At 31.5% G+C, this 24,635-nt stretch overlaps 2 protein-coding genes across 4 annotated transcripts in view; both read left to right on the forward strand.

The window, feature by feature from the left end:
• The first annotated feature begins 169 nt into the window (after positions 1-169).
• LOC105200462 (succinate--CoA ligase [GDP-forming] subunit beta, mitochondrial) lies at positions 170-24,490 on the forward strand. 3 transcript variants are annotated; one of them, XM_039454604.1, is made up of 7 exons: positions 170-629; positions 15,124-15,223; positions 16,339-16,934; positions 20,515-20,649; positions 20,715-20,843; positions 21,019-21,119; positions 24,077-24,490. In XM_039454604.1, the coding sequence occupies exons 1-7, from the start codon at positions 428-430 to the stop codon at positions 24,098-24,100; spliced, it is 1,287 nt and encodes a 428-aa protein (XP_039310538.1). In that variant the 5' UTR covers positions 170-427; the 3' UTR covers positions 24,101-24,490. The 3 variants fall into 3 exon arrangements, with proteins under 3 accessions (XP_039310538.1, XP_039310536.1, XP_039310537.1); XM_039454602.1 differs by lacking the exon at positions 170-629 and adding an exon at positions 11,444-11,998; XM_039454603.1 differs by lacking the exon at positions 170-629 and adding an exon at positions 11,632-11,998 and having other exon boundaries at positions 24,080-24,490.
• LOC105200463 (filamin-A) overlaps positions 24,213-24,635 on the forward strand; it is a 133,124-nt gene continuing 132,701 nt past the window's right edge. Inside the window, exon 1 of the mRNA XM_039454599.1 lies at positions 24,213-24,348. The gene's annotated coding sequence lies outside the window, so the exon portion shown is untranslated. The remainder of the gene's footprint in view (positions 24,349-24,635) is intronic.

The following is a 24,635-nucleotide window of genomic DNA, read 5'->3' on the forward strand; positions in this document are numbered from 1 at the left end:
CACTAGACTGCACTGGAACGTTCCTTCTTGCTTTCGCTAACTTTGAAACATCTATCTATTTCATTTTAAGTGTACACTTATTTAGAGAGTTCAGGAACAGAAAACAAACGGTATGTTATGTTATGCATTTCATGTGCGAGGCTCTTTACTCGGAACACATCCGATATTTCTACCAATTTCTACCATGCCAGTCACACGTCACACCAGTGCACACGACTATGCACGACACACGACGAATGAGGCGATAGCCGGTGATTATTTCGTCAAAACACTAGGAATGAGATAACGAAATCGATTACGACATTCAACCGCAAATGCAAAGAAAGATTAGTCGCCTATATCATCGACGCCGGTCGTGATTCGTATGTACAAGCGAAAGACTAGCAGTCTTTTTCGTTCAGTGCATTGAAACTTTCATACGTTAACCATGTTGCGAGTACTTAGCCACTCGATGTGCGTGGTACAACTATTCAGAAGAAGCACGAGGATCGTCCGCATGTCGAACGCGAGACATCTGAATTTATTGGAATATCAAAGCAAGGAACTTCTGCGGGATTCCGGTGTATCAGTGCAGAACTTCGCTATCATCGACGACTTAACCAAGACGAATTCTGCCTTAGAAAAGCTACGTAAGTGTTTCTCTTTATTAAAAGAACTAGCGATACGCAATATTATGTTTTATCATGCTTTTGTAATCAACATGTAACATGTCCCACAGTTGGGAAGTAACTTGTTACTTCTAACAAAGTACCGTTAGACTTTTTTTTTCCAGTAACTGTAACTTGATTTTATTCCTTTTCTCCTATCTATAACTCAATTGAATTTTTTGATAAAGAATAACTGATTTGTTATTTTTATAGTTACTTTATATACATTAAATAAATTTGTTAATATATGAGTTGTGTTCAATAGAATAAAGTAATAAACTGTCTTTACAAATAAATGTCATATACATATAAGGTGATGGTCCCATTTATGAATCATTTAAGATTAAAATTATTTTTATTTGTATAAATTTGTATAAATTGATCAATTATTAAAAAAAGTTGTTAATGTCAATATAAACAGTAAATATTATAATTTCAAAGAAAAGTAATAAAATATTTAATACACCTTTAGATATTCAATACACATTTTATACATAATTGTAAATTTTGAAAAATATTAAAAAATGTTGTCTTAGTCTTAATTATGGGATAATAGATTATTTCATGTCCTTATAATGGGTCATAAGTTACACAATTCTGAGTCAATAAGAATAGTGTATGTATAAGAATTATATAATCAATACAGTATTGCATGATATGAAATTTAATATAAATTAGGTAATTTATTATTAATGTTAATAATAAATAATCTAATTGCATTTTAATGCAATTTTAATGGAAAATTAAATACAACATTAAACAAACAAAAATTAAATAATTATATTTTATATCATATTGACTTATAATAATTTCAGAGATATAATAAAATATAAAAGTAATACTGAAGGAGACGGTCTTCCTCACCGATTTTGATGAAATTAGGCTTATTCGACGCGTTTTTACATGAAACTAACAAATCTGGCAAAAAAAAGTGTCGCTCTGCCACGAGAACCGAGATATCAATCATTAAAGTTAGCGATTGTACAGGTTAGAATATCAGTCATCTCGGCGTAATGTAAAGAACTGATTGTGAGCATGCGCTATGATAGAAATTTGCACGAAATTTGAAACGTTTCTTTATTAATAATTACATCATTGTATATTTTATTCCTCCCTCCCTGTTAATTATAAAATATATTATACAAATGTTCAATAAAAAGTAGACATTGTGTTGGATTAAAAATATTATTAGTTTTTATGCAATGTAGATTTTTTTTATTAAGGCATGAAAACAATTTATTTTATAAAATTAATTAATTTAATTAATAGACACATTCCACTTACAAATAGATATCTTGAAACGAGGTCTACATATGTATTGCTCCCTCCACATGAGTTTGCGACTTTCCACACGAAGGGAGGTCCACCCCATTCCCATCCCCACCCATCCCACCCCTCGAGCGACACTTTTTTCTGCCAGATTCGTTAGTTTCATGTGAAAACGCATCGAATGAGCCTAATTTCATCAAAATCGGTGAGGAAGACCGTCTCCTTCAGTATTACCAGTATAAATATATTTATTTTATTATACTGAAAGTTTATAGTGAAGACTTTTCTTTGGTTTATTTTTTTACTACTTTTGTCTTCTTTTTATCTCTACTAATTATATTTTCTTCTTGACATTTCTGAAACAAATAATTTTTAAATAAATTTTTATTATAAAGCTTATTAAATTAATTTAATCAGTTGCCTTTATAAACTCAGAAAAACTAAAGAAAAAATATAATTAAAATTATAATATCCTTAAAATTACATTTCTTTATGTTATATTGAACTCTCGATTGAACTATTTATAAAAATGTTTATATGTTAATATTTTGAAAAATTTTATTTAGACATTATAGAAAAATGATATTTATTTTTAAATTATTCTATAAATGAAAGGAAATTAAAATACTATTATACATATATGTCATTTAGTTTATTCTTTTTGACAGAACTGGTTATAACTTTATTGATTTTAACAAATATGTGAATTATGTGACTCACAGTTAAATTCAAGAATCCAAGTTTTATCCTAATTATAAGTTAGTGTATTTTGACTTAAAATAATTATTTAACCTTGCTGGTCTGTTTGGGTCTATTTGACCCAAAATGATTTTTGCTTCTCTGTAACATTTTTATGACAAGTGAGCATTTTGGCCTTTCATGACTTTGTTTTATATCTTGAAAACTTTCTTAAGGTGATGCTAAAGTCGCCCTTTTTTACCGGCCGAACGTTAATTTTCGGGCAAGCCGTTCTTTTAAATGCATTTACAGATTTAAAAATCCTTTTCCACAATTAAAGTATAGACTTAGATACTTTAAATGTGGAAAAGGATTTTTAAATTTGTAAATGCAATTAGAAGAACGGCTTACCCGAAAATTAACGTTCGGTCGGTAAAAAAGGACGACTTTAGCATCCCTTTAATCACAGTAAAGTTAAAACAAAGTCATGAAAGGCCAAAACGCTCACTTGTTATATAAAAATGTTACAGAAAAACAAAATCATTTCAGGTCAAATAGACCCAAACAGACCAGCAGTGTTAAATATTAATTTCTGTTAAATATGTATTTCTATTCCCTTTTAAGGTAAACTTTCTTTAATGTAAAATTTTTACTATCAATAATATAATTAATATTAACCCTTAAACATAGGAAGTCTAGCAGATGAAATTTTGAAAGCTTGCTGTGTGAAGATTGAATGAAATAAGAAGTTTAGATCAGCGCCAAAAATAGTTTGAAATTTTCCTTTTTGATTGATATGATTAATCAACTTTTTTGGTCAACTAGAGTTTGAACAACACGACAGTAAAGTTTCGTCAATAGAACCCCTATAGTATATGAATGTAACTTTTTTGTGAGTAATCTAATATAACAAAAATAGATAAACACGTTCAAACAGATCAGTTTGAGTATGTTACTTGCATATACTTTATCTTATGTTAGCATATTATATAATGTTGTGGAGAAGGGAGCTTCTACGCGGGGTCCGAAATATATTATGAAACACATCAATTTTTAATTTTAAACACCTTGAGGTAATCAAACATACATGTGTGTGAAGTTGACACCTCAACTTTTTGCACCTCAAGTTTTTATGCAAGTTCTACTTGCACCCGCAATAGTTCTACAATTCCTGATAGTCTATATCAGTACTGAAATAATAAAAAAACACCATTTTGAAAAAATGAGGTTTTAACTTCCTGTAATACTTTATATTTGGAAAAAATTGATTTTCATTATGAAATCCAGTAGTTCTCGAAGAGTTCTATAGTTCCTGGCAGATTTTATACATAGTTCTGGCCTCTAAACATGTTTAAGTAATTTTTAAACAAACGAGTTGGCACCGCATAACAAGAATAAAGTAACACATTTACGCAAGTTCCGAATATCTTTTTGGCATTTTGCGATAGTTCCGCAATAGTTCTGAAGCTTTTTATAGGTTTCGTCAATAGTTCCAGTCTTTAAACATTGTTTAATAATTTTTAAACCCACACGCTGGCACCTCATCATAAGAATAAAGTACCATTTGCAAGTTTTGTACGGCTTCTTGGCATTTCCCAACAGTTTTGCATAGTTCTATAGGTTTCGTCAAGAGTTCCGGCGTTTATGTATTTTTAAACGAGATTTAAACCCAAGCGCTAGCATCCCACACAAGAGAGTAAAGTACCATCTCAGTGCGCGATTCGGGCAACTTCTTGACATTTTTCAGTGATAGTACGATAGTTTTAAAGTTATATATACGTTACAAAGATATGATTTTTTTTTAAGACGTTAATTTTTTATTTTTTATTTTTGCTTAATAGTTTTTCGGGTGTGTGACATTGACACCCTTATGGTACACAATCATAGTTCCGTTCAGAGTTCTGGATTATTTACAACAAAAGGAAGAATTCTTGATAGTTTTTACAAATAGTTCTGCTATTATAACAAAAAAAAATGAATTGTGAAAAATGGGAGTGCTAACTTCACACCCAAAAGTAGCACTGCATAGTTCTGAATAATTAATTTGACGCTTTTTAAGGAGTACTAGAGTTTTCTGTATAAAAAAAACTTTTTTGATTAAAAGAAAAAAGAAAAAAAAATTGAAAAATGTATATCAAGTTTGAATATTTCTGAATAGCATATACGATTTTTTTCGATGAGTTCTAGAGTTCTCGATACATTTTAGAAACAGATCCGCCCAAAAAAGTAAAAAAAAATCTTAATTGTATTCTCAAAAGTGGTATCAAAAGATGATAGAAACTTCAAAAGTATCAGTTTTACATAATTTTCTCATTAAGATTTTTGATAGAACTCCGCGACGCCTATTCAGAACTCTCAACAGAACTCCCAGAACTCTTAAAAAATTTTTTCATGATGTTGACCTTGTATTTTTGAAGTTTGGAAAATTTTTTAAGAGTTCTGATAGTTCTGTTTAGAGTTCCGGGTAGTTCCCGATGAGTTCTATCAAAAATCTTAATGACAAAAATCTGTAGGATTGAAAACGAAAATGTTACAAACGATTGTAGGTGACGACTTTATACTTTTTGAGTGCGAAATTTTTTTTAAGACTTTTGGTAGTTCTGTTTAGAGTTCTGGGTAGTTCCTGATGAGTTCTATCAAAAATCCTAATGACAAAAATTTGTAAGATTGAAAACGAAAATTTTACGGATGATTGCAGATGTGTCGACTTTATATTTTTCTAGTGCGAAAAATTTTTTAAGAGTTCTGAGAATTCTATTGAAAGTTTTGGATAGGCACTGTAGAGTTCTATCAAAAAGTTTTACTAAGAAAATTACATAAAACTGATATTTTTGAAGTTTTGACTCTTTTATTGAAACTAATTTTGAAAATTTAACACAGACATTTTTTACGTTATTGGGCAAAACTATTTTTAAACAGATTTTTATCATTAAAATTTTTGATAGAGCTTATCGGAAACTACCCAGAACTCTGAACAGAACTACCAGAAATCTTAAAAAAAGTTTTGCACTCGAAAAGTATAAAAGTCGTTACCTGCAATTGTCTGTAACATTTTTGTTTTTAATTCTACAGTTTTTTGTCATTAGGATTTTTTATAGAACTCATCGGGAACTTCCCAGATTCTGAACAGAACTACTAGAATTCTTAAAAAAAATTTTGCACTCGAAAAATATAAAGACATCACCTACAATCGTCTGTAATATTTTTGTTTTCAATCCTACAGATTTTTGTCATTAAGCTTTTTGATAGAACTCATCGGGAACTTTCCATACTCTGAACAGAACTACCAGAACTCTTAAAAAAAATTTTGCACTCAAAAAGTATAAAGTCGTCACCTGCAATCAGGGTTGGCATGGTTTAAACCAAATGGTTTAAACCATGATTTAAACCACGGTTTAAATCACGTGGTTTTTTAAAATTAAAACCATGGTTTCCCCTTATTTTGGTTTTTTCAAATTGCATTTTTAAATATATAAAACTTTCTGGAGATGTTCTGCGTCCAAAATGAGTGAAATGTATGAAGTCCTTATTTCTATAATAATAATAATTTTAAATTTAATGAAACTTTTATTACATGAACAATATTTATAAAAATACAATTACAAAAAATTTTATTCATGTATTACGTAATATATTAATACATGAATATTATATTAATTACATAAAAATTATATAATATTTGTAATTAATAAGTATTTAGTAATTTATATAAAAAAACGAGCTTATTAATTTTTACAGTCTTCTTCAATTTCTCTCTCTCTCTTTCTCTCTCTCTCTTTTTTTTTTTTTTTTTTTAATAAAAGTTACTCACAACTAAGAGTAAAAAAAACATCTTAATATTATACATTAAAAACTAATATACAAACTTTTTATTTGTAATTAAAATTTACAAATAATAAATTTTTATTAGTTCCTACTATTTAATGGTTGAATCTATTTTATTTAGCAATGTAAAATAATGTACAATATTGTTTCATTCCATTTCATTTCAATGTCGAAAAAATAAAAAATGAACAATAAAATAAATCATTAAAAAAACAGACAAATGCAGGGATTTCTTGTAGTCCAAATGAAAATGTACATATATATTTTTAGAATATTGTTAATTGTGTGTGTAGCAAAAACATTTGTTTATGTTTTAAAATTCTTATATAAATATTAAAATAGCTTTAATATTAAATATTAAAAGTGCTAAATATTATATTATATATTGTAATTATAAATATTAAAATTACATTAACATATAAAACAAGTTTTAAATTTAAAAAAATCCCAAAAACCAGGTTTAAACCAAAAAATCTGGTTTAAACCAAAAAAATCTGGTTTAAACAAAAAAAAACCTGGTTTTTTGGTTGTTTTTTTTTTTTAAACCAGGTTTTTACCTAACACTGCCTGCAATCGTCTGTAACATTTTTGTTTTCAATCCTACAGATTTTTATTATTAAGCTTTTCGATAGAACTTATCGGGAACTTTCCAGACTCTGAACAGAACTACTACCAGAACTACTACCAGAACTACTACCAGAACCCTTAAAAAAAATTTCACACTCGAAAAGTATAAAAGTCGTCACCTGCAATCGTCTGTAACATTTTCGTTTTCAATTCTACAGATTTTTGTCATTAGGATTTTTGATAGAACTCATTGGGAATTACTTTGAACAGAACTACCAGAACTCTTAAAAAATTTTTTTGAATTTCAAAAATACAAGGTCGACATCGTGAAAAAATTTTTAAGAGTTTTGGGAGTTCTGTTGAGAGTTCTGAATAGGCTTCGCGGAGTTTTATCAAAAATCTTAATGAGAAAATTATGTAAAACTGATACTTTTGAAGTTTCTATCAGTTTTTTATACCACTTTCGAGAATTCAATTGCCTTTTTTTGGAGCAAATCTATTTCTAAAATGTAACGAAAACTTTAGTACTCATTGAAAGAAATCGTATACGCTATTCAGTACTATTTGGACTTGATATGCATTTTTTATTTTTATTGTTTTTTTCTTAATCGAAAAAGTTTTTTTTTTATACAAAGAACTCTAGTACTCCTTAAAAAGCATCAAATTAATTATTCAGAATTATGCGGTGCTATTTTCAAGTGTAAAGTTAGCACCCCCATTTTTCAAAATTTATTTTTTTATTTTTTTTTTTATAATAGCAGAACTATTTATAAAAATTATCAAGAACTTTTCCTTTTGTTGTAAATAATCCAGAACTCTGAACGGAACTATGATTGTGTATATCGTGAGCTAAAAAGTTGCAACACATTTTCTTCGATTGTTTTTGGAATGTAGACTTGCTCATGGCGAACGTCATTGGTTCTTACCTGTGGATCCAACCAATTAAGAATCGAATCGTCTAATCATCAAAGAAAATGTGTTGCAACCTTTTAGCTCACGACTGTATGTACATACCATAGGGGTGCCAACTTTACACACCCTAGTTTTTTTATTTATACGTAACTTTACAATAAATTATTTTTTGACAATACTGATTGTGCAATCACATTTCTGAGATTCTAAACTTTTGTTTAAAAAAAGATTGTTGATAAATATTGATTAAAACTCAAATTATAACTTTTCAAAGTTAAGTGGGATAAACCAAACGAGAAATATGTTAATTTTCTGGATCGAATGTGTTTGGATTAATTTATATTGTTTTAGCGGGAGGGTTTCATTCGGATACATTGTTGATTGGCTGCTTTAATATAAAATTTTTTGATTGGTGATACAGCAGGAAATATCTAGGTATCCACTTATGTGAGTGGCTGTTTCCTATCGAACCGTGTCCGAATGTGTTTGAGAGACTCTTTTGTTTTAGTTATATAACATTAAAGTATATTAAATACAACTTATTAAGAGGAATTATTAATAATTTCGAGGAATTATTAAAGAAAATAACATTTTGATTTTTTTTTATTAACAATGATTTAAAAAAATGATTTTGTATTGCAATAATTACAAAAAATTAAAGAAAAAAAAATTTTATTATTATTATATTATTATATCTGTTTAATTTCTGCTAACTTGACCGATAATTAGGACCATCACCTTATATGAGTTATTATTCATAGGAAGCGGCCCATTTGATCAAAATTGAATTAGCACTAGTTTTAATAATTAGAGACTATAAGCTACCATTTAAAATGTTACCACAAGCCTCAATCTTAAAATTAAACAAAAAAAAATTAATTGAAACATTGAAACTGTAATATCATATTTTTGAAAAAAAAATCTGAAAGTTCAAAGTCTTCTGTAAAGTCGCTGTAAAATCTGCTTAAAAAAAATGTTAGAAATATCAATGCGTTCTATGCGTGCTTAATTTCGATTTTACCGCGCTATAATGTCCCTACGCTTTCGCCCCGACATGCGCGATGCGCAGCGCTTATCCCGCGCTTCTTCCACTCTGGCTGGCGCTCTCTCTCTTGCTTTGCTTCGCTCGCCACGCGTGCACGCACTCATGTTCCTGTATCCCATATATATTATTAAAGGAGTTTAACGTATAAACAACTGTGCTTTCCTGAGTCTCTACTCCCATTCCTGATCGCTACTCCAACAGGTTATGGGCCCAGGTGCGCGTGAGATAAGGAACACGTGAGTAATTCAAGTCCTGTTTTACGACAAAATACTAACCTAGAAAGCTCATCATGTCTGTCTCTATCGGCACGCAAAATATCGAGAAATTAAACGATACTAACTATCGTGGAAAATTCAAATAAAGAGCGTGCTCGTATGTAATGAACTGTGGAAATACACGAGTGGATCGGAAACTCGTACGCCTGAAAACAGCGTTACGTGGACGTCGAAGGATGAGAAGGCATTAGCATTAATTCTACTGAGCGTCTCGAAGAATCAACTGAGTCACATTAAGAAGGTAGCAACGTCGCGAGAAGCATGGGAAAAGCTGAGTAGCATATATGAATCTAGAGGCCCGGTAAGGAAATCAGTCCTGTATAAGCAACTGTATCGTATGAAGAAAGAACAAGGACAGAGCATGATAGAATTCGTAAATAGCTTCGTGGATAAAGTAGAACAATTGGAAGATGCTGGAATCAAGTTACCAGACGAGTCGGTAATTATGTTAAATTCATTACCGATTGAATACGAAAATTTTTGTGTTGCTATCGAATCGCGAGATAATATACCTACGATCGATTTTCTCAAGACTAAGCTTATCGAAGAAGAGGCACGACGCATCGATCAAGATGATGGCAAAAATCAAGATCCGGAGAACAACGCACTGGTGGCAAATAATAAGGGCTCTAAGAAGAACGTAAAGGACACTCACACTAAATACACGAAGAATAAATTTAACGGAAAGTGTTACAAATGTAACAAGTTTGGACACAAATCGACAGAGTGCAAGAGCAAATTCAAGCATAACACCGGAAATAATACAAACGACGCTATGTTTGCGTGTGCCCGGCACACCGGAATCCAGGTATCTACGCAGTGGTGTTTGGATAGTGGCGCGACGAGTCACATGTGTCACGATGGAAGGAAATTCTCTGAATTAGATGCAAGCAAGAAATGTGACGTCTACACAGCCACAGATGACTCCGTTGGATCCGAAGGTGTCGGCGACGTAAGAATGAAAGTAAAATTAAAAGACAGTGAAACAAATGACATTAAATTAAAAGACACGATATTAGTACCGCGATTTAGAAGCAATCTATTGTCCGTATCTCGCATGACTGATAATGGTTATACGGTGATGTTTAAAAGAAATTGCGCGTTCGTGAATAGACAAGACGGTTCTACGGCGTTAATTGCTAAGAGGCAAGGTCAGTTGTATGTTGTAGATGAAGCTGAACAATCGCGAGCCCAGGCTGCACAAGATGCCGGAAACGATAGCCCTCTACGGTGGCACCAAAGGTTTGGCCACTTGAATCTAGCAGATTTAAAGAAACTGAAGTCTAAAGAAATGGTAATTGGACTGAGCATGAAGGGTGAATCTGAGGAGCTTAAATGTGAGATCTGCGATAAATGCAAGATCCATCAACTTCCTTATAAAAGCTCGACTAAACGAGAGAAAGAAGTACTCGGTTTGGTGCACTCAGACATTTGTGGTCCTATGAGAGTTCCTTCGCTAGGCGGAGCTAAGTACTTCGTAACCTTTATAGATGACAAGTCCAAATACATCGAGGTCGTCATGTTGAAAAGGCGTTCGGATGTGGTATCAGCCTTCAAAGCCTATAAGAAACGTGCTGAAAAGGAAACCGGTTGTCAAATAAAGAAAATTCGTACCGACAACGCCAAAGAATATTTATCTAAAGAGTTCAACGATTTCCTGGAGGAGGAAGGAATCAAGAGACAGCTAAGCGTCGAATACTGTCCTCAACAAAATGGAGTTGCCGAACGTGCTAATAGGACCTTGGTAGAAATGGCACGCTGTATGTTACTGCAGTCCGGAGTCCCTAACACTTTATGGGGAGAAGCTATCAACGCGGCAGCCTACATCCGTAATAGGTGCCCCACGAAAATATTGGAAAATTTGACGCCCATAGAAGCTTGGTCATCCGAAAAACCATATGTAGGATACATGCGCATTTTTGGCAGCAAAGTCGTAGCCCTCGAGAAGAAACCTCACAGAGACAAGTTCAAGCCGAGAGGTAAGGAATATATATTGGTTGGTTACTCGCAGGAATCCAAGGCTTACAGGCTGTGGAGCCCCGGTACAGGAACCGTAGTAAAGAGACGTGATGTAAGGTTCACCGAAGATCTAAGAAACAAGACAGAAGACACTAAAGAAATACTTGAAACGTCATTGAATCCTGATTGGCACAAATTAACTTCTACTCAAAGGACGAACGGAGAAAGCAATGAAAATTCAGACAACTCAGAGTGGGAAGAGGAAAATGAAAAACAGTTTAATACTCCAGAAGAAGAGATTGACACGCCAACAACTTCAAGAAGAGGTCCCGGTCGACCAAAGCTATCAAGGACTGGAAAACGAGGTAGACCAAGGAAATTATATAATGAGACGAAACAAGGAGAAGAAGCAAGTAAATCAACAGGCGAAGAAGACGATCAAGCATGACTAGATGCCAAGCAAGATGAATACGACTCATTGATGAAGTACAACACGTGGGAGCTCGTACCACGACCTAAAGCGAAAAAGGTGCTATCTAATCGATGGGTGTACAAAATAAAGAGGAAGCAGGACGGGTCAATACTTAAATATAAAGCACGTCTGGTAGTGCGAGGCTGCGAGCAAACGTATGGTGTTGATTACGAAGAGATATTCGCGCCTGTAGCAAGGTATGAGACCATCCGTGCTTTTCTCGCTGGATGCGTTCAGGAAGAGATGCATGTGCATCAGATGGACGTCGTCACCGCCTACGTACAAGGCGATTTAGCGGACGAGATCTATACTCGAGATCTGGAACAACCCGGAGGTTTCGAGGCTCAAGGTGAGGAAGATAAGGTCTGTTTGCTAAAGAGGCCTCTCTACGGGCTGAAACAAGCAGGTCGATGTTGGTATGGCAAATTGGACAATTATTTAAAAAGTATAAACATGATAAATAGTGATATAGATCCTTGCGTTTATGTAAGTAAAAGTAGAGATATAACAATCGTAGTATACGTAGATGATTTGCTTATCGCGTCTAAAAGTCTTTGTAAATTGCAAAAATTTAAAGAAACTTTACGAAGTAAATTTCAAATGAATGATTTGGGTCCTGTAAATGATATTCTCGGAATAAATGTAGAAAGGGATGGGCCTACCGGAAAAATGAGGTTAACGCAACGCAAATACATCATAGAGACGCTACAAAAATTTAACATGGAAAATTGTAAGCCAATATCAACGCCACTTGAGTCAAGTCAAAAATTAACGAAAACAATGGATTCGAACACGGGAGACATGAAGCACAAGCCATATAGAGAATTAATAGGTAGCTTGATATATTTAGCTAACGCGACGCGTCCGGATTTAGCATTCGTTGCAAGCGCATTAAGTCGTTTTTGTACAGATCCGAAAGAGGCTCATTGGAAACTCGCGAAAAGAACACTTCGATATTTACAATGTACTATAGATTACGGAATTATATATACTAAAAGTTATAAGAAAATAATCGCTTATGCAGATTCAGATTGGGCTGGCGACATTGAAGATCGCAAGTCGTGTAGTGGAAATGTAATTGTATTAGCTAACGGTCCAATAAGTTGGAAGTCGAAGAAACAAAAATCTGTGGCGCTCTCCACGATGGAGGCCGAATACATGTCGCTTTCCGAAGTTTGTAAAGAAATAGTATATTTAAGACGATTGTTAGAACACATAGGATTTAAGTCGTGTGTAACAGGTCCAACGGAAGTGTACTGCGATAATCAAAGCGCGATAGAGCTAAATAAAAATCACGTATTTCATGGTCGAAGTAAGCACATTGACATTAGATATTATAATTCACGAGAAATGAGAGATAAAGGTGAAATTAGTTTAAGCTATTTACCTACGGATAAAATGTTAGCAGACTTGTTGACAAAGCCTTTAGTCAAAGCGAAACACGAAGAATGTGTGAGATTATTAGGATTAAGACAATGATGTAGTTAGGAGGAGTTTGTTTTCACAAATCTAAAATTTTGTATGCATTGTTATGTGGATACTTTAAGACGAATGCATTGATAGGAGGAGTGTTAGAAATATCAATGCGTTCTATGCGTGCTTAATTTCGATTTTACCGCGCTATAATGTCCCTACGCTTTCGCCCCGACATGCGCGATGCGCAGCGCTTATCCCGCGCTTCTTCCACTCTGGCTGGCGCTCTCTCTCTTGCTTTGCTTCGCTCGCCACGCGTGCACGCACTCATGTTCCTGTATCCCATATATATTATTAAAGGAGTTTAACGTATAAACAACTGTGCTTTCCTGAGTCTCTACTCCCATTCCTGATCGCTACTCCAACAAAAAATAACTTTAAAATAATTTCTTTGCTGCTAATAAGCATTATGCAACGTTCACTATGAATTATAAATTTGCAAAAGCGACTCACGCTTATAATTTTATGACCATCTTACGACTTCTCTCATTACATGATATAACTTTGTATATTAAATTCATACACATATTACGGCACACATTAAATTTAATTACATTATTTGAAATCTACATTGAAGTCTTCAAGTTAAAATTACAAAATTAATAGAAGAAAGGAGGGAGTTGTGGAATACCATTTTGTCTTTTTTACAATAATTTGATTAATATTAATGCAACACAATTTTAACTAATGCCAGTTTAGTGACTCTAAAGTTATACCAATCACTCTAGAAGTCTATTGGATAATCCGAGTGAAATAAACCCCCAATATTTACAAAAAACAATTTTTTTTACCTTATTTGAATGATTGCTCGTCGTACTTTACACATGGTATGCACACTTCGAATTTTCATTTGCTTCTAGTAAAAAAGTTATTAAAAAAACCAAACAATTTTGGAGGGCCGACTTCACAAAAATCCCTCAACTACAAGCAAATTAGATTCAAATAGTCGTAATCGATGAGTTTTATTTACACATTTTGAAATAGGTCAATTTTTTTGTTTGCACACCCTTTTTTAAAAGTTATTAATAATTAAAGTTTTGAGAATGGTCAACTCTGGTAAATAAGTTTAAAACATAGATATTAGGTTCACAATTGATAGATTTTTGTTGGCATTAATCGATAGATTTTTGTTGGCACATTTTAAAACAAATCGCTGTTTTGTTTGCATACCTTTAGGAACTTAACATAACGAAAAGTACGTTTTCAGTATGAATTTTTAAGAGAAACAAGTTACAAATATTTTTTATTGTGTTGATCTTTAAAAATTAATTTTTTTATAATTTTTAAATTAAAGAATTTGTATAAATGGAAAACTGTCCTATTTTGAAATGTGCAAACCATTTCCATTGATTACCATTTTGAATTCAATATCCGTGATTGTAGCTTACCTACCGTAGTTGACCGAAGCTTTAATTGTTTATCGTTGTTTATAACTTTAATGAAGGATGTACAAACAAAAAATTAAATTGCATTTCTAATCATTAAGAACATATAAGAACATAAATAAGAATTGCAAAGAACTTAAAGACTAAATTATTGAAACTCTTGCCATTATGACGCTAGAAATGATTAGAAATGAAACCCTCAATTTATTAAGACATGCAGTTTTGCATAGAATGTGGTAGAAAAGTTTTGAATATTTATTGTAATACATATATGTATATAGATGTATTTTAGTTTTAAATCTTTAAAATAATTTAGTAATGCAAGATTTTTTTATTTAAAATAGCAATAGATAAGCATTACAAAAAATTAACGAAAAGTAACTAAAAAATATTGATTTACTCTTTTAATTAACTATAATTGTAACATATTACTTTACAAAGTTAGTAACGGTAACTTTTTGAGAGAAAAATTATAGTTTAAACTAATTACTCTAAACTTTCCAATTCTGCATACAGCGTATCAAGTGTGCCTATGTGTACCGATATGTTAGCAGTCATCCGTAATTCGTACGTGAACCGACATAATTATGTATATTTTGCTTTCTATTTCTTGCAGACGCCGATGAATTTGTTATTAAGGCCCAAGTCTTAACTGGGGGTCGAGGTAAAGGCTGGTTTGATAATGGATTCAAGGGAGGTGTACATCTTACTAAAGAGTAAATATTGGCAATTTAATTTTAATTTTTTAGTTCAAGCGTTTTACAAAAAATAAATGGACTGGAGACTGTTGTACCTAGACTTTTTATTTTTACTTTTAGAATTTTCAGACATTTGCATTTTTATTTTAATTGTTGTTCAATAGTTGATATTTATTTTACAATTGAGGGCACAAAATAAAACGCAAATTTATTGTATGAAAGAACAACCTTAGTTCTATTTGAGTCAAGAGAAATGATTTTGAAACTTTACACATTGCAGTGGCTTATAGATTTTTTTCCTATCTAAAATATTGTTTACAACCTCCACTGCTTTCTTATTTTTTATTTGGATTTAATTGTCTTTTTTCTTTAAGGCAAAAATATAATGCAACAAATGTAATATAAGATAGGTCGAGTCAGTCATAACAAGATAGTCATGCTGAAATAATATAATTATACACAAAAATTATAAAAATAAATGTTTTTTAGGATAAGTGATTTATTCAATTACTGACAGTATTAAACACTGAAAATAGGATTTCAATTTTTTTTTTTTACGAAAATTGAATTTGATTTGGGACATTGTCAATAATTGGATTTTATATTTACATTCAGCATTGTCTTAAAAATATTAAGTGTTCCCAGGTACTCATCGCTAGGTACATACAAAATATGAAAAAAGCATTGAATAAAAAATAAAATAAAAATAAAAATGCAATATTTTAAATAATAGTCAAAATCATACAAAATTTTATAGTATATTTGTATGTTTTATAAAAAAATAGAAAATATGTATGTATTAACATAAAAAATACAACAAAGTTTAAAAAAAATATTTAGTATGTAATTTCAAAGTACCAACATATCTTTAAGTACCACAGTCTCCCCTGTTTTAGAATATTTTATTTGTTGATAGCTAGGTTTTTATTATGATTTATTTTCTAAATATAATATAATATTTATTGGGGTGTCCTTAGAATACATATTTAAAGTAAAAAATTAATAAAAGTTAATAGCATTTTTCTCTTTCATGCTTTCTTTTTAAAGATGTGGTATATATAATTTATATATCCTTTTTTGTAAGTAGTACTTTATTTTATAATTTATTTTATTTCTTTTCCCCTTTTTAATAGCCGTAATGCTGTTGCAAATTATGTGAAGAATATGCTAGGTCATCGTCTTATCACTAAACAGACTTCAAAAGATGGCATACTAGTGCAGAAAATTATGATAGCCGAGTCGGTGGATATTGCGCGTGAGACTTACGTTTGTATTCTCATGGATCGTCAGCACAATGGTCCGGTGTTGATAGCATCTCCGGCGGGTGGAATGGATATTGAGACGGTCGCGGAAAAACATCCCGAACAGATCAAAACCGTTTCGTTGGACATTTATCACGGGATCGATGACGAAATAGCGAAGGATGTGTGCATTTTTTTGGGATTCTCTAAGCCCGATATTCTCAATAAAGCCATATATGAATTGAAAAATCTATGGAAGCTATTTGTAGACATTGACGCCTTACAAGTTGAAATAAATCCATTAGTGGAGACAACAGACAAGCAAGTGGTAGCGGTAGACGCAAAAATCACATTCGATGATAACGCTCAATTTAGACAACAAGACTTATTTGCCTTGGAAGATGTCAGCGAGAAAGATCCCAGAGAGGTGGACGCATCGCGATTTAACTTAAATTATATTGGCATGGATGGTAATATAGGATGTTTAGGTAAAATACATCTTATTTTAATATTTTTGCCTTAAGGCGATGCTGGAGTCGTCTGTATACGCGAATATTTTTGGATTAGCCGTCCTTTTTATTGAAAACACAGATTGAAAAATTCTTTTACAGAATTAAGAGGATGCTAAACTAACGGGAATTACCGACACATTATAACAGAAGTTTATTTTCATCTTCGAATTGGCTTGACAAATCATAAAATTCTTTGGTAGAATGAAAGTGCACCAAAAAAAGTGCGATACGAGTGATTTTATGAAAAAAGCGGCAAAAATTTAAAAATTTATTTTTGGCCCGTGGATTTGTCACTCGAGGTTAATTTTTGTTATTTACTGACGTTCTGCTCGTATGTATGAAATGAGAACGTCCCGCAGTGCAGAAAGCTCTACCGAACAACACTGACTGTGTGCCATTCCAATCAAAAGCTTAACAAAAAAGTTTTGCTTCTTAACAGCTGTATGTACAAATTTCGTTTAGCGCACATAAAATATAACGAGCAGAGCAGAGATTATGCATATAACAGTAGTTGATAGGTCTTTTTACAGACGTTGCTACAATCGAAGAGCAAAGACAGATAAATGCGTTGGACAAAGAGCGCTATTTCCTTGGCTCCGCGCGCGACTCAACTTTTATTCGAAAAATAATCTTTCGACGGCGTCAAGAAAGTTCAGTTTTAGGTTTAGCATCCTTTTACGATACGAGTATAGATAATAACGAAGGATACAGGCTATTTGATATAAAAAACAAAAAAGAATTATAAAAATATAGTTTTATTAGTCAATATTTGCTATGCATAAAAATTTGAGACTTTGTACGTATAAAATAAGCATGGTACTCGAAATTACAAAGAACTGTATTGTTATAATGAACAATACTGTACTTTTATAATGAGCCTAGAAACTTTAGTATAAGAAAAATTTTATGTGTAAATTGACATGTGGAATCACATAGCATATAAAGATAGACTCAGCATTAGTTATATACATGTGAGGTTGACAGAACGGTACGAGAAGCAAAATGTAAGGAATAGAGTCCCTAGAAGGGACTCTAGCAGGGAAGTCTTTCTTTGTCTGATTCTTTAATTAGTTGTCCTTTATTTCTAAGAATTTCTGTCAATGATGCGCGCGCATTATTGACAGAAAAGGATAGCATTTTGCCTCTTACTCCGTTCTGTCAACTTCACCTCATTTTTAGACGCATCCGAATGGGTGAATGCTGGGTCTATCTTATGTGTCTATGTGGAATCAGTTTGAAGAATAATAGAACAGTAATTGTATAACTTGATAGTTGAGAGATCTTGCTTCAGATGGCGCTAAATTGAAAACAAGAACAGATAGTATTTCATGAGTGTGCTTGACAAAGAGCGCTAGCGTATTCGCCTGCCCTTAGCCCGTTACTCTTCGTCTCGCGCGTAACCGCGAGTCGCTCGACTTTCCGTTGAAGAAAAATCTGTAGTACCGATATCGAGTGAGTTCCATTGTCACACCAAATCGCCTTAAAGCTCCTGAGTAGGCCGAGAACGTTCACGTTGATGGTGACAATATAATATTGCGGGAAATATATTAACTAGTAGTCGTCATATGTTAGTTTACATATTGACGATGAAATGTTGTTTTACATATTTCGTTATTATATTTCATTATATAGTGCAATTTATCTCGCATTTACCAAATTCATAAAAATGAGCCTCAAGTAAAGTTATTTTTGAATTTTATACGTAATAGTACGTTATGCAACATGGGGCCGAGCTTTGCCGTTTTCGACTGAGGACGATGTTTTCAGTACAAGGCGTAGCTACGCGCGTGTAACGCAGCCGAGTGCTGAAAACAGCGTCCGAAGTCGAGAACGCGCTCGGTCCCATGTTGTATACGGTATTTTATGCGAAGAAAGTACGTTTTTTTGCGGCTTTCGAGGAAGAACAAGCGCGTGACGTTTTCCGGATGAAGCATTTCACTGCTTATCTCAGTTATGGGTTACGGGAGATCAGTATACTACCTTCGCTCATGCATTTGACCCTACGCTCAGCGCATGCGTCACGAAACGTTCACAGTTTCGTGACAAAAGTGCGCATGCGAATTGTACGAGAATATTGAGGCTACGTTCCGAAATTTACTGCAAGTACTGAAAACCTATAGTATACGTAATATAAACTATAGATTTTCAGTACTTACAGTAAATTTCGGAACACAGCCTGATTTTGCCGTCCACGGACGGCATGGGCAATATCACTCATCTCAAAAATTGCCCATTTACGGCCATGTTACCAACTGTCCCAGAATGTCGCGAAAAACGTGCTTCCTTTGCATAAAAGCATATTTTTCACGCTTTCAACAGCTGTCCGTGTGTTTTCCTGAATAAGCTTCACTTTACGTTTTTTATGATTATTTACTAACTCTTAAAGGAGAAAAGAATAGTTAGAATCCATTTTTATAAGCGTTTTAAAGTGATTTCATTATTTTGTTTTATCCAAATTCTCTTTATTTACAAACTGCTCACGAGAAACTTTTTTGTGTGTTTTCTCGCTTATGGTCACGATTTCAATATAGCCGCGGTAATTACTTAATAGCCTTAAATTAATTAATTGTCTCATAACAAAACCGTTTTATTAGTTTGATAATTGCTTAAAATCAAATATAAGCAATATAAGGTATCTTTGAGAGATTATTTTACTTCATAAATCTGAAATTGGACCGATATAAAAAATACATGTCTTAAATATTTGTGTCTACCTATTTTGAAGAGAATCAAATCGGTTTTAAACATTGGTTGCCATCGATTCCTTGTGAGTATCATACAGCGCGACTGCATTGCTCACTTTTTATATTGAAAAGTGCTATAGTTAACTTGATAATGCGTGTAGTTTCTACTGCAATTTGATTAGGATTTATAATTTAAGTATTTTATTTCAATTTATTAAAAACGAATGAAGCATTTCACAGTAAATTTGGCAACGCTATAATTAATTCTGTAAATAAATTTTATTTTTAAACGTATCATAAGGTTTTTCGACATGAAACAAAAGAAGCATCAACATGATGCTTAGTATTTTTACATTTTATGATTACTTTTAACATTAAAATAGTTAAATGTGCCAGTGAATGTAAATAGGCAATTATTTTATTTTATTAAAACTCTTTGTTATTCTAAAATAATTTAAGAATGGTTGTAGTTATAACGTATATGATTTAAACAAATCAACGTACAAAACAGTTACGGTTTGGTAATAAGTAACAAAAAATTTTAATGATAAAATTTTAATGTGATTTTAGGTAGAATATTCTATAGAGAAAATAAGATGAAAATTAATGATAAGAAATTTGTGATTAAAATTGTTTTTAAATGATAAATATTTAAGTGTCTAATGCACATGCAATGATCAACATTATAATTAGAAAACGAAATCTTAATGGCAATTTTGTTATACTTAATTTTTATTTTGATTTATCATATAGAATTACTTTTTACATTTTCTTTCATCTATTAGCGAACATTCCATATACATACATATATTAATGATATAATCAGTAATATACAAATATAAAAGAATATGTTTTTACATTTGTATATGTAGTAAATGGAGCTGGTTTAGCCATGGCTACAATGGATATTATTAAGTTAAATGGAGGATCACCTGCTAATTTCTTGGATGTTGGCGGTAATGTGAAAGAAGATCAAGTTTTCCAAGCATTCAGAATCCTCAGTGAAGGTATATAACGCGTAGAATGATTTATATACAAATATGAAATGTGAACAAATTTCTTTTTTTGTCAGATCCAAAAGTCAAAGTCATTCTTGTTAACGTTTTTGGAGGGATTGTAAATTGTGTAACAATAGCGAAAGGAATTATTGCAGCGTCGCAAAATTTAGGCCTCAAGATACCTCTTGTTGTAAGACTAGAAGGTAATTTATATTATAATTTTCACTTTAAAATTTATATTATTAAATAAACACGTTTTATTTTGTATTAGCTTAATAAATGTTTATTTTTTTTATTTTTAAATTTTATTTCATTTATGTTTTAATACAATTTATAAATAAATTTTAAGTATTTTTTAAGGATGTATTTATTTTTCAGGTACTAATGTGATAGAAGCCAAAAAAGTTTTGTCCGAATCTGGATTACCCATTCTTACAGCGAATAATTTAGATGAAGCAGCAAAAAAAGCTGTAATCTCGGTAAAAGCATAATTGTATCAATATAATGATACGGTGTCAGTTTATATTTATCTCACAAGAAAAACTCACCAGATGGAAAACACAAATTGTAACCAAACTTTATTAGTTTATAAAGAGAAGTCTTTCAAGTACACACGTAAAATATTAGTGTAGATGGCCAGTCATTCAACAATTGACAAAAAAGATTTTAATATAATTTAGTACAAAAAGACTAAAATTAAACCTGTGCATAGAAACATGGTAAAGTATTTACCAAGCAGCTGATCTGAGTTCAATTTCTGATACTGTATTTTTTTCTTTTAACAAAATTAAAAATATTTTAAATGCAAAAACATTAAAAAATTAGTATATTTTTTTTGCACAGAATTACATTTTATTTAATAATACAAATTTTTAAGATAAAGATTATCATTTGAATAGAGAAAGATATTTTTAACAAGTTGATCACTAAATTAAAGTGCAGTTGACTATAGTCACATTTTGATCTCTCTCTCTCTCTCTCTCTCTTTCTCTCTCTCTTGCACGCGTGCGCGGCAATTTTTGCTTTTATTATAATTTTTATTCTAAAATTTGTATTATTAAATAGAACGTAATTTATAAAAGGTAAATTAATATTGATTACTTACAAACTTAGAAATTTAATTTTTTATTGTCTCTTTCGTGTTTAAATTAAATAATAGTATTTTCTTTTATTTGAAATAAAATAAAAATATGGCAGTTAAGATTCGAATTCAGATCAGTAACCTGGCAGATGCTTTACTACACTGCTATGCATTCGAAATTTTGGTTTTATAAGTTTTCTACAATATTCTTATAGCGTTTTCGAGAGCAGTGGCTTTTAACCTAGAACTCTATATTATAAGAGTAGCGCAATCCTTTCATCTTAGCAATGCCGACTGATGGACTTAATGATCTCATCCAATGAGCGCGCGCGGGCGCGCGTAGCTTTCGCAATTGCATCGAGACCTAAAAACTGACGCTGCGACAAGAGCACTACACATAATCTCACTCAAACGCTGCTTGCTAGCGACTGACGCTATCGACAGGTGGGAAAAAATTCACGCATGCCCACGAAGGTTCAAGGTCAACTCGTGCAAGCGCGCTTGATTCAAATCCGTCTGGTTTTCGCAAAAAAAATAAGGTCGAATATTTTTCTAACAGACCTCGTATGTCTAACTACACCTAATATAAATATTTTACATATGTACTCGGGAGACCTCCCCCTACAAGTTATTAAAGTTTGGTTATGATTTATATTTTTCATATAGAAAGTTCTTCTTGTAAAGGGACTGGAAACCTATGATTTTAAATGTAAAGATGCAATGACTTTACATGAATAACTTGGAGTAGGGAAGTGTTTATATGACTTTTCCACTTTTAGAACGTTTTATGCAAATACTGTTGATTGTTTTATATAGCATTTGATTTTTATGTGTCCGCATATATTCAAGTATGCATTTAAAGTGCTGCGTATTGTTATATATTGTTGTTGAACTTCGACCATCATCCATAGTAGCATATACATTCCGATTGCGTTTCTATTATTGAATTTATATTGCCAAGGTTATAAGAAGCTATCTCTGCTATTTTATAATGTACAAAATTGTATTGTTACTAGAATTTTGAAATTATATCAATTCTGTTAAAACGAGATCGAAATGTATATCATTGTTTTGTATTATGTTGGTGTCGTTTGAACTCCTGATTTAGGTATTTAACGTTCATTAATTTAGATACAATCTAGAATGATGTTAAATTCAGGTATAGTTTCTGATTTAGTCTTGTGTTGTCTGTTCACATTTATTTCGTAACTAATTAGAATGATAAATGGAAAACGATGAATAAGATTAGTTTTTGTGAATTACTCTATTTGCTACACTGTTACAATTGTATTGTGTTTTCGTTACTTAACAGTGTAGTTCGCTAATGTTTTGAATCTGGCAGTGTTATTAAATTGCTCCTGCATGTGTGTATATGTGTGTGTATTTATGTATGTATATGTATGACACACACACACACACACACACACACATCCAAAACATTTATATTCCTTTGTAGTTATATAATTTTTCTTTAAATAGATTTATTTTACAAAGTTTCAATTAGTATATATTGAGAGAAAAATAAATATATTTTTTAAATCTCTTTAGTATAAAATCCTGATTTTTCTTCTAAATTTTTTTTTGTTTCATTGTTTTACCTTAAGTCTCTTGTAGCGGAATTCTGTAACTTTTAACGATAATATCAGTATCGTTACAGTTTTGTTGCGCAGCTTTTTTATCATGCAATATCTACGTAATGATAAATATATAACGATATCGATACTATTGTTAAGAGTTACAGAACTGCCCTATAAGCGTTACAATATTATTTAATATTACATAATATTCCTGAAATATTATGAATATTACATGAAAAGTAAATAATATTGTTTATTTCAATATTTTAATTTATCAGGAATATTGTAACTTTTAAATGTAATATTTATAAAGTTTACGAATATTTTATGCATAAAAATTCACATTAATATAATATATTCTTACAATATTAGAATAATATTAACAATATTGAATAATTTTTGAATATAATTTCAATATAATTTTAATTTTAATAATATTGGTATAATATTCTCTCTAGGAATATTATAACGCTTATAGAGCATAGGCTAAATAAATATTAGTTAAGTAAGAAAAGTTCACATTTGTATATTCCCAATTTATTTCTTTTAAAGTATATTATTAAAGTATATCTTTTTATTACATATTTTAATTATATTTTTTTTACGTTTTAATATTTGTAATGTTTCTAATTTATATAGAATTTTTTTATTATCAAACATTAGATTAAAGATGATAATCAAAATCCGATAAGACTGAATTTATGTCGTTTTCAATCATCCATAATTAACTGCTGTTATCATGGAATGCATGATAGTTAATTAAATCTTCGAATTTTAGCAGATCAAATTACCTTCGTCTTGAACATATCGAGGAATCCCGTCTTCAAGGCTTGCCGATTGCGTGTGGCGTCATGAAAGGAGGAGCAAATGCCGCGACTTTTCGCCCATGTATGGTCGCTGCGTCTTTATAAGTAGAAACTCTTTCGGTGGAGACAAGCGATAACTCGCTTTGAACGCACGGCGCTCACCTGAGAGAGCGGTCCATATATGGGCAGTGATTTTTAGCATAAGACGCAATCGTAACATTGACTTTTTTCTACCTTTCGGACAGTGCGTATTAATGGGTCACTCTTTTTATAACTATACATGTGGATCGAAGTTTGTAATGTAAATATAAAAATGTTCGCGAAAGAATAGAGAGAGAAATGTTTTAATTTAAAAATAATTAAAAAAATTTTTTTCACTTTGAACAGTTGTTTTATCCCTTCTCGCTCGCTAAACATTTGGCTATACAATAAATACTAATAACTAATATTACGAACTAAAAATTATCGAAATTTAAAAACTGAAGATTTCTTGGGTTTATTCTTTCTTTTCCAATTAATGATAAAATTTTA

The sequence above is a fragment of the Solenopsis invicta genome, chromosome 10 (genome assembly GCF_016802725.1).
Source record: "Solenopsis invicta isolate M01_SB chromosome 10, UNIL_Sinv_3.0, whole genome shotgun sequence".
Taxonomy (NCBI): Eukaryota; Metazoa; Arthropoda; class Insecta; order Hymenoptera; family Formicidae; genus Solenopsis; species Solenopsis invicta.

Coding starts and splice junctions, on each gene's coding strand:
- LOC105200462 (XM_039454602.1), top strand. CDS start 11,659: ATGAAGTACAACACGTGGGAGCTCGTACCACGACCTAAAGCGAAAAAG. Junction 15,224..16,338: donor GGTGTACATCTTACTAAAGA/GTAAATATTGGC, acceptor CCTTTTTAATAG/CCGTAATGCTGTTGCAAATT. Junction 20,650..20,714: donor ATTCAGAATCCTCAGTGAAG/GTATATAACGCG, acceptor TTTTTTTGTCAG/ATCCAAAAGTCAAAGTCATT.